The sequence below is a fragment of the Sceloporus occidentalis genome, unplaced genomic scaffold (genome assembly GCF_023333645.1).
Source record: "Sceloporus occidentalis isolate IW3139 unplaced genomic scaffold, rSceOcc1.0.p SCAF_14, whole genome shotgun sequence".
NCBI lineage: Eukaryota > Metazoa > Chordata > Lepidosauria > Squamata > Phrynosomatidae > Sceloporus > Sceloporus occidentalis.
The window spans coordinates 3,836,782-3,848,161 of NW_028316994.1; the positions used below are offsets into that span (position 1 = coordinate 3,836,782).

General features: G+C 40.1%; 1 protein-coding gene across 2 annotated transcripts in view; it reads right to left on the bottom strand.

Annotated features, from left to right (window-relative positions):
- ATP2A1 (ATPase sarcoplasmic/endoplasmic reticulum Ca2+ transporting 1) overlaps positions 1-11,380 on the bottom strand; it is a 42,299-nt gene that overhangs the window by 10,563 nt on the left and 20,356 nt on the right. For both annotated transcript variants that reach the window (XM_089480405.1, XM_089480406.1), the window contains exons 9-16: positions 10,965-11,131; positions 10,768-10,856; positions 9,536-9,638; positions 8,878-9,009; positions 6,539-6,664; positions 2,306-2,524; positions 1,516-1,851; positions 133-353 (exon numbers count right to left, since the gene is read on the bottom strand). In XM_089480405.1, coding sequence (XP_089336531.1) covers positions 133-353; positions 1,516-1,851; positions 2,306-2,524; positions 6,539-6,664; positions 8,878-9,009; positions 9,536-9,638; positions 10,768-10,856; positions 10,965-11,131 — 1,393 coding nt within the window. The remainder of the gene's footprint in view (positions 1-132; positions 354-1,515; positions 1,852-2,305; positions 2,525-6,538; positions 6,665-8,877; positions 9,010-9,535; positions 9,639-10,767; positions 10,857-10,964; positions 11,132-11,380) is intronic.

Below are 11,380 nucleotides of genomic sequence, written 5' to 3' on the forward strand. Positions count from 1 at the left end.
ATATTTACAAGACTCAAAATTTTTGGTCAGGCTTGCTTAGCATAGGAGCTGAACTTGTCAACTTAGATATTAATTAGATAGCAGAAAAGTGGAAAGGGCGGTATCACAAGAGACGAGGGTAGGGTGCCTTACCAAACGACCTCACCCACATTGGAGGAGATGAGGTAGCGGATAAATTGTTTCATGTTGTTGTAGATGGCTCGGCCCTCCTCAACGGCAGCCACAATGGTGGAGAAGTTGTCATCTGCCAGCACCATCTCTGAAGCAGTCTTGGCCACAGCAGTGCCAGAGCCCATGGCAATACCAATCTCAGCTTTCTTCAAAGCTGGGGCATCATTTACACCATCACCAGTCTATCAGGAGAAATGAAGGAGATAGAGAGTGAACTAATAGTGAACACCAGGAGTATAACAGCACTTCATGGGTGGTGAGAAGAGAGAGCTCCAGAACTTAAAACCAATCCCTAAAGCATTTCTCTGCTCTGTGTTTCCAAGTGATTTGTGATTTTATGATGTTTTAATATATTTTTGTATATTTTAAATTATTTTGTGGGGAATCAAGTTGCCTAGAGAACTTTTGTTATAGAGCAGCCTATAAAATCTACATATAAATTAATGGTTGAATAACACTTTTAGTCTAGAATGTTACTCTATTCTATTAACTGAGTTAACTAAGCACAGGAAGGATATAGCACAATCTTACAAAATTATTCATGATGTGGAGGAAACAGATGAATAGATGTTTTTCTCCTTCATCCATAATATTCAATCCCAGTGTCACCCAGTACATTCAGGGCAGAAAAAAATAATAAATGCACTATTTCACATACAGTGAAATTGAGGGGACATAATGGATAATTCTGGGGTAGAGAACCACAACCCCCGTTTTTACCCCATTCTAAAAGGCTGAGATGACAGTAAGAAAAACCTGCTGGTATTTCTTATCCTACCCTTGCCTCTATTCCTGCCCCCCAAAACAAATCTGAAATGGAATTCAACCGTTGCACTGAAAAAGTTTTCCCATCATTAGTGTAATTAATGGCAATCATTGATGGCATTCATTTCTTTAAGATGGGTGCAACAGCCATTAGTTTAAAAGGGAATAAGATACATTCATGGTGAACAGGTCTGTAAGCTGGTTAATGATGGTTAACTGGAATCACCATGTCCAGAGGCTATACAGTATATCACAGAAGACCAGTTGGCATGGCAATACCAATTTCCCTTGCTTGATTTGAACCCTGGTTTCCCATAATCCTACAATCCCTAGGTCATGGAAATGCACAGTGACTTTGGGCATGTCACACCCTCTCAGCCCAAGAAGAAGCCAATGGCAAACATCCTCTAAATAAATTTTGTCAAGAAAACTCCATGACAGGGTTGCCATAAGTTGGAGTCAACTTGAAGGCACATAGCAACAACAATAATGAGCTCTTCCCTCACTGCCATAGGAATGAGGTTGCTTCGGACCCTCCCGACCCTTCTCCAATCCTGCTATTGCCATCCATCTATTCACCATAGCTGTGATCTCATCGAAACTCTGCAAGAATTCTACAATCTTGGACTTGTGTGTTGGCTCAACGCGAGCAAAGCAGCAGGCCCTCTTGCAAGCTTCCCGCTGCTCTCCTAAGGGCAGGTCATCAAACTCGCGGCCGGTGTAGGCCCTCCCAGTCACGTCTTCATCCTCGGAGAAGATGCCAATACGTCGACAGATGGCAATGGCTGTGCCCTTGTTGTCACCTGTGATCATGATGACACGGATGCCAGCTTCACGACACAGTTGGATGGAGCCCATCACCTCTTTGCGGGGTGGATCCAACATGCCCACGCAACCCACAAAGGTAAGGTCCAACTGTGGAGGGGATATATCAGAACAAAGGTATTAAAATAAGTCTATAAAATTGATGGCCTATAGCTTGTGTTTCTCTCCCCTTCTCAGAGCAAAGCGCAGACCCAAATGCAAATGCAATAGCACACCCCCAATTTCCACCCCCAATCTAACAGCATTCACAACTGAGAACTGTAAAAACAGACAAAACTAACTTAAGAAATATTCATTAGTATTTTTTTTATGAGAAATTTGTTTGAGAACATTTTTTCCAAATATGTTTCAATTCTGATTTTTACCTCAGGTGCTTTTGGTTCTGATCCAAAGCTAGGAAAAGTGAAGCTTTTGGATCAAAATCCCAGAATCGTCCAGCTGACTGGGATGCGGGGAGCTATATATTCCAAAGAAGGGATTTTCCCCATCTCTGCCTCATCATCTCCTCACTGTCTCCTTCTATGTGATTTGAGCTCAGATTTACCTCATAATCAACAAACTTGGTAGAGTCCTCAAGCACCATGTCTTCTCTCTTGGGAGGTGTGTCCCGTGTAGCCAGTGCCAAGCAACGGAGGGTATCCCGTCCTGTGCCCCACTCTTTGATGACACCCATGATGTGGTCCTTGACAATGGGGGTGAGGGGAACACGTGTGGTGCCCACACGGACATAGTTGCAACGGTCAATCACACCTTCTGGAGCACCCTATATATGAGGAAGAAGCCAATAAGAGTGTGACTTGAAGACAAAGGGGCAGCAATCAGTGTGTTTGTGTGTATCTGAGTTTAGTATTACTACTTTTTTGGTCTATCGTTCCAGAATCACACGCCAGCATGGATAGTGGCCAGGCTGGCTATGTGATTGTGGCAATAGTAGTCCAAAAAAGTAACATCTCCAAGCTTTAATCTGTATTACTCTGGGGACCAGCTACCTTTAAGCTGGAAATGTCAGAAACTGTCTTTTGGGGACAAATACAATACAGGCAAAAGTACTTTCCAGGCTACCAGTTGCAATGTGGATCTAATGTACACCATCTCAGATGGGTCTCCTGGAGGAAGCTCTTGTGACTGGATGATTATTTTTACACTATTAAAAAAAGAATCATAGAATCATAGAGTTGGAAGAGACTGCAAGGGCCATCCAGTCCAACCCCCTGCCATGCAGGAAATCTCAATCAAAGCATACCCGACAGATGGCCATCCAGCCTCTGCTTAAAGACCTCCAAAAAAGGAGGCTCCACTACACTCCAAGGGAGTTTGTTCCACTGTCAAACAGCCCTTACTGTCAGGAAGTTCCTCCTAATGTTGAGGTGGAATCTCTTGCTGTATCTTGCATCCATTGTTCTCAGTCCTGTTCTCTGGAGCAGCAGAAAAGAAGCTTGCTCCCTCCTGGATATGACATCCCTTCAAATATTTAAACAGGGCTATCATATCACCTCTTAACCTTCTTTTCTCCAGGCTAAACATCCCCAGCTCCCTCAGTCGTTCCTCATAGGACATGGTTTCCAGACCCTTCACCATTTTTGTCGCCCTCCTTTGGACACGCTCCAGTTTCTCAATGTCCTTTTTGAATTGTGGTGCCCAGAACTGGACACAATATTCCAGGTGGGGCCTGACCAGAGCAAAATACAGTGGCACTATTACTTCTCTTGATCTAGACACTATACTTTTATTGATGCAGCCTAAAATTGCATTGGCCTTTTTAGCTGCCACATCACACTGTTGACTCCTGTTCAACTTGTGATCTACTTGGACCCCTAGATCCCTTTCACATGTAGTCTCATTCAGCCAGGTGTCCCCCATCCTATATCTGTGCATTTTATTTTTCCACCTCAAACCCTGTAAATAACAAACTAGCAAGAGTAATTCCAGCTACATGTCTTTTTGACATATTAAAAGAACATTTAATATAAACTCCCACCTGCAGAGTAATATAGAATACAGCATACATTCTGCCAAATATACAAAATTGCAATGGACAAAATTGCAAAACACCTGCCTCATCCTCAAAAGTATATGCAGCGTAAAACTATGTATGTCCATAAAAAAAACCACCCTAGGCTTGTCAATAAGTCTTCAAAAATTCCTAAGCCACAGACACTGTTCTAAACCCACCTCTCTACACATACCTGTGAACTATCCAAGGGATGCTGATGGTAAGAATGTAAGAAAAACTACCCAACAAGCCAACCAGTCCTCAGTTTACAAATATTCTCTTCTTGGTCACTTGGAATTGGAAAATATTTTTTTCTCACTACAATCCACCAGTTGTTCAAAAACTTGAAAATAGGCCACATTAGTTGAAATGTTAAAATATGGTGTCATTTCCCCTATGTGTTTGCTAAGTTGCTATAAATTAGGGTAGCAATGGTGGGGTATCTAACAAGTGAAATGAGTGGACAAGAAGAAACATTAGCAGAGTTGTGGAGGGAGAAAAAAGAGGAATGCAGGCTGTTGTTTTTTTTCTACTAGCGCATCAAGATACACTGAACCTCCTTGCTCTGGAATTGTATGAAAAAGTACTGAAGCTTTCAAATTTCACAGTGGAATGTGACAAAGGATGATTCTTATATAATTATAAGAAAAAGTGGAAGGAAATTAAGGAAGATCTGAGCAGATGGTCTAAATTACACTTGTCACTTTTTGGTAGAATAGCCGCCATAAAAGCAAATGTACTTCCCAAATTTTTGTTTATGTTCCAGAATTTGCCTAATATTGACAATGATAAATGTTTTCGAGAATGGAAAAAGGAACTGGCAAAATTTATTTGGGCTGGCAGGAAAGCACGAATAAAATGGAATAATGTGATAGATGTAAAAAATAGAGGAGGCTTGGGTGCACCAGATTTACAAAAATATTATTATGCTTGTGGAATGTTGTGGCTGGAAGACTGGATTAACCTAAGGAATGAAAGGACGCTAAGATTAGAGGGTCACAACAATAAAACAGGATGGCATGGATATTTAGTGTATAAAAAATGGAAAGAAAATAAGGAATTTAAAAATCATGTGATTAGAAAAGGACTATTAAAAATTTGGGAATATTATAGTAAAAGATTTTACAATAAGATTCCAAGGTGGACATCACCACAAGAAGCTCATTTTGGAAAATTTAGAAAAGTAAAAGAGAAATGGATAACATATGAGCATATTGTGGAAGAAGGGGAAAAAGCGGTATTAAAACTTAAATCTAGAGAAAAATTAGAACAAGAGAATATAGAAATAGAATGGTTTGCATATAACCAATTAGAAGAAAGATTTAAGAAAGACATGAAGCAAGAAGGAATAGAGAGAAAAAACAATGAATTGGACATAATAATATTAGAAAAACAGAAAAAGAAAAAGATAACAAAATATTATAGGGAACTACTAAAAAGAGATTTGGAACAGGAAGTGGTTAAAGAAAACATGACAAAGTGGAGTCAAATAACACAACAAAATATATTCTTAGAAAACTGGGAATTGTCATGGAGGAAAACCTGTAAGTTCACCATGGCACAGAACCTGAAAGAAAATTATTTTAAAATGTTTTATTTTTGGTATTTGACACCGGTTAAGCTATCCAAAATGTACAAAAAGGTAAACAAAATGTGTTGGAAGTGTGGGAAAACAGAAGGAACGTTTTACCACATGTGGTGGGTCTGTAGCAAAGCAAAGCAGTTTTGGGGGGAAATATATGAAGCAATGAAAGAAATGTTGGAAAGGAATTTCCCAAAAAACCCGGAGTTATTTTTGTTAAATATGACAGGCGTGATAGGAAGAGAGACTGAAAGAACATATTGGAAAATTGTGTTATACATGGTGACAGCAGCAAGGCTGTTATACGCTCAAAAATGGAGATCTACACAGACCCCTACATTAAAAGAATGGACTAATAAATTGTTAGATATGAAAGATTCAGACAGATTGTCTAAAAGGTTAAAAGGAGAGAAAGAGGAAGAGGATAAGGATAAAGATGAATGGAGCATAGTAATATGGTATGTGGTAAGAAGAAAAGAAAGTTAGTAAAAGGAAAATAAAGGAGAGAAATAAGAAAAGAAAAGGAAGATTAGGAATGTAAAGAGGTAAAGAGCGAAAGAAATGACTTGTATATAGATATATGTAAAGGAAGAATGATGATTGTATAGGAAAATCGAAAGAGTAATATGTAATCTATAAAGGACTATATAGGTTGGAAGTACTAGGATGTGTACGGGGGAAGGGGAGGGGAAGGGTAAGAGGGTGGGGGGTTTAAGGGGGGAAAGGGAGGGAAGGGAAAGGGATAAGGGAAGGTACAGACGATATGTATGATCTTTTATTGATGATTACTGAAAATAAGGATGTAAAGAAAAGAAAAACCAAATAAAAATAAAATTAAAAGAAAAAAAGAAAAAGTACTGAAGCTTTCAAATTTCACAGTGGAATGTGACAAAGGATGACAGCAGCTCTGTTTTTAATGGGCATCCTATGTCATACCACAGGTTGTAAAAATTACTTTGGGGATAACAACCACCCATCTTCACCTGCCAGCATGGCTACTAACATGGCAGGCTACAGATTCTGGGAGTTTTAGTCCAAAGAAGTAATTTTTCCAACCTCTGGCCATGTAAGAACAACAGATGCCTCTATATGTTTCTCAAATAAAAGGCAAGATGAGAATGCAATGAATGAAATGTGAGCTGGGAGCTAAGATGGAGCTCGCTCATTGCTTGGGAGACATAGTGAGAGGGGGCTTTGCTGACCTTGATGAACATCTTGTTCCCCACAGCAGCCCGGGATGCCTTTGCTGGGGAGCAGTAGACAGACATGGACTTCCGGTCACGGGAGAATTCCAGAGTGAATTCCTTCTTCATGAGTTGCTTGATGACCTAGAAAATAGGGGAGGATGAAAGAGCAAGAAAACAAGGGGTTAAAAAAATCCATTTCATATTACCAGTCAAAAAGCCCACTGTGGATACAGGACTATTGATATAAAATGATATAAAAATAGATGCAGGGATTTAGTGAGTGGAGTTCATGGGCCAGAATTAACAGAGGATCATTTTTAAATTTGTAACATGGGAAGTATAAATGCTGGCAATCTGCAGTAAACTATTTTTTATCAGTCACAGCAGAGGTTACACTAGAGAAGGAGCAAGACTACCCTATCATACAAGAACATTGTAAGGATTCCACAAAAATGTATGAAATATTCAAACACTTTGAAGCTCCAAATAAATGCTTTTATTAACTTCCAGAGAGGTAGCTGAATTATTGTGCTACAGCAAGATTCCTGTGGCACTTTTAAACCTATCAGAGCAGCAGCACACACCTATATGGAAGTAAATCCCATTGGGTTCCATGGGCTTCACTCTCAGGCAAGCAAGTATAGGATTGCAGTTAGGATTGTAGCATAAGCTTTCACAGGCTAGAACCCTTTAATAGACTCTAGTCCACTAAGCCTCATTCTGCAATAAATGAGCTAGTGTTTAAGGTGCCATAAGACTAACAGGAGCTTTGTATCTGCAAGCAAGTTTTATAGATAGAAATCTGAAACATCGGAGACTAAAGAACCTAAGTGCAAGAGCAGGTGGAGAACATTTATCTGTTAATCTGAAATTGCAAAGTTCTTCACCCAAACAGATGATATGTTCATGCATGAAAGCATTTTACTAACAGAAAATTAAATATAATTAATTGTAACTATATCAACAAAGACATGCCTCTAGCATTTGTGCATTCATTGACCTGAATACAGGATGCCAGGAATAAATTTACTTTTGGCATGGGGCAAAATGTTGCATTAAAACCATGAGTTTGGGAAAGGGATGAGAATCATGCAGCTTCTGGGGTAATCCCATGTGGCCCTTGGCTGCCCCAGCATACCATCCCACAAAAATCCCAAATCCATCTGGGGAAAAAATCTGCAAAATGTCTCTAATGAGCACAGTTTTGGTCCTAAAACTAATTGTCCTCTACCCACCCTGACACAACCAGAAAACACTTTGGAAAATGCCCAACAAAAAGTTCCAGATGCCAAAAATGTTTCTTAAAGTAATCAAAAATGGCATTGCTGTGGGCCACATGAGTTAGAGCTGAAAATGACCTCTGACCTTTCTCTGTACTATTTCACTTACACATATTGTCTCACTCTCTCTGATTCTTCTGTACATCATTTCTGTGTGTTCATAAATGCAAATAGGCATGTATACATATTTAAAATCAGGGCTGCATGCAATTTTTTTCTCCAGTCAAAAACACATGCAAAAACAATGCAAAACTTAGCGAAAAGAGCAGATAAAAATGTGTAATGGAAGAAATGTACCAAATTTTCTGCAGACTTTCAAAAATATTGTAAAATGCTGGAGAAACCAGTAAAAATATGTTTAAGGATATGAAGAGTTATGTGGGGGGGCGGGCACTGCTCCAAATGGCAGCGTGGCCATTTGTTGTGAAATTTGGGGATTTGACCTCCCCAAAAATACATTTTCTCAAGCTGTGTCACAAGCATTAGTTTGGGTGAATGAGAGACAGAGAGTGAAAACAGAATTACACCCATCCCTCCACATTCGCTGGCGTTTGGGACACAGGACCCCCGTGAATGTGGAAAAAGTACAAATAACATAAACACTATGTTTTTTTTACCTGAGAGAACACCTCTCTAGGAATCTCTAGGTCTTCCAGTGCAACTCTGTGGTTAACATCTGCCAGACATTGACCATAGAATTGCACTGGAGGAGCTATAATTGCCCAGTGGAGTGTTCTCTCTAGGAATCTCTAGGTTCTTCAGTGTGACTTAAAGTTGACCATAGAATTGCACTGGAAGACCTAGATATTCCTAGAGAGAACATATTAATAAAATGCATGAATAATCAAATCCGCAAAAGTCAAAGCCGCAAATGTGGAGGGACAAGTGTATTAGATTTGTCCATCCCTAATATATACATTGCATTTATACTTTCTACTCTACTATTGCAATGGCCCTCTTAGCCTAGTCTCTTCATCTGTTTTTCTCTATGGGGTTGTGGGACAAGTGATAGGCTGAAATGCTGGAGCAGGACAGGGTAATGAAAAAGAGTAGTTCTCAGATGCTACTACTTACAGCGTTACAAGCGTTGGCACGCTCCACCTTGCTGAGACTACGCACATCTGTGTTGAATACATTCATCTTCTCCACCAAGCAGGTCAGGGCAGTTTCAGTAGCTTCGCCCACCTTCTCATATACACCTTTAGCCTGGGGAAAGGAAAAATGGAAAATATGTTTTAAACATGATGTATCAGGGATAGTCAAGAGCTGCAGAGAGATTTATCATTAGGAAGGGATCAATAATAATTTATTCTAGGAGTGGTCCACATCATTTTGTTTCCTGAGGTGAAATAACAAAATGGTACCCACTCATCCTACGTCTAATAGGAAAATAACAATAACAACAGCCATGATGATGATATAACTAATACTTTGCTGGCATTTTTCATGAGGCAGTCTGAAGAAGCTTTCTGCCTAAAGGTATGGCTTCCACTGGCAGTCATTCTGCTTAACTTCATATAAAGGAGGAGTTTGACATGACTCAGAAAAGCACCATTTGCCAGTTAGCTCTTCCTCTCCCACTTCAGCATCTGGTAATCATCTCTCATCCAAACATTAGCCAGAGCTAACCTTGCTAAGCTTTCAAAACCAGATGGGATCTGGTGCCTTTAGGGTATTCTAGGCAGGTAAGACTACTACTAAGTAGGATATGAACCCAAAAAGAATCACTCACTTCATTGAAATCCAGAGAGGAATCATTGCAGAGGGCACAAATAGTAGCCAGTTCAACAAGGCCATCATACTGTCCAGTTCTAACCACTTTATCATTCTTAAAACTGCATATATGACAGATCATGGAATTGAGAGAGAGAAAGAGAGAAAAATAAGCCAAACTCAGACAGGAAAATACTACCACAAATACAAATGATGAAATTATTAAAATTAAGATTACTGGAGTCACAGTATGTTACATTGTGGGAATTACTTTATTAATACTTTTAGCTTTTTAGCAAATTACTGAAAGGTGGCTGGTAGTGGAGCCACATGGACAGGCAAGTTACGGACTACCAGATATTGTTGCAGGGCAACTCTCATCGGTCCTAATTCTTATTATGGCCAAGGATGATGGGAGCTGCATTTTAACATCTGGAGGGCCACATGTGTGGTATTCCTGTCATAAAATGGGAGGGCCACTCTGTATGTCTCCATTCTTACAAAATATGTTTAAGGATTTGTCAAGAAGTCGCAAGAGAATTAGAATAGGAGAAAACTGAGAGTGGTAACATGATTTTAGCCCTATTCACTCATATTTTTCTCACTCCACAAAGAATACTGCACAGAGAGAAAGTTGGCACAAATATGTTAATTCTCCTACTCCCCCCCCCCCCCCCCATATATTGGTAAGCAACTGTCTGCACCAGGAATCTGCTCTACTCATACAGACTCCCCATGCAATTATGGTAATTCTAAATCATACTAAAAGCCTAAATTTGTAGATCCAGCTCTCCGTTGCAGAGAGTCACTTGCCAAGATGTGGAGGACAAAGGTGACAGTGGTAGTTCATGTGGAGCATCAAATGCCTAAACAGGTCTATAAATGAAATTTAGTTTTGCTGCTGAACACAAGAGTTAATCGATGCTTTTGCCTCCGGTACAAAAAGTTCAGAGATTAAAGGATGTTAGTAATGGCAATATAGGAGTACCTTCCATTTCCCCTTTCTAGAATGATAGCAGTTATGAAGTGTTTAATGAAAGAAGACAGAGCTGTTAAAATCATTGTGTATGAGATGAAGGGTAGGAATTAAGATAATGTTAAGAGAATTATAAGATTAAGATTAACTCTTATTATCTCAAAGTGACACATAGGGTTTTAAAGATTAAGCCAGGTTTATTTCTATCCTCAGGGTGTAGGATTAGTTTAATAAGATGAGTTCAGGGCTTGCAGTTTTTGCATAGGTTTACTCACACTTCTCCTTCAGGGGCGTAGGTGGAACCAGTAATTGAGAACTCATTCAGGGAGCAGACATCTCCATCCACTTTGTCAATGACAAACATCTGCAGAGAGAGGAAGAAAGGAAGGAAGGAAGGACGTGTCACAATGACTGTTGGGGAGAATGGACATGGGAATTGGATAGACAATGCTGATATCTGGCTTCAGCTCACCTTGCAAACAGACATTTGATTGGTGGTGAGGGTGCCGGTCTTGTCAGAACAGATGACAGAGGTGCAGCCCAAGGTCTCTACAGAGGGCAAGCTTCTGACAATGGCGTTCTTTTTGGCCATACGGCGGGTACCCAGGGCAAGGCATGTAGTGATGACAGCGGGAAGGCCTGAGAAATAGGATGGGGAGAAAGAGGAAGGGAAAAGTTGGTTATGAGATCAATGGTGAAGGGGTGGATTAAGCTCCCCCCTCCTCACTGTTGCTTGACTTTAAAACAAATTTGTCAATGGGGATTTGCTGAGAAGTGGGCAGCAGGAACTGGGGTGAAGTGCCCCACTGCTGGCAATCACAACAATGAAGGAGATGGGTAGCTTCTGGTGTGTGTGTGCCAGGAGACATTGAAAAACATATTTTTAAA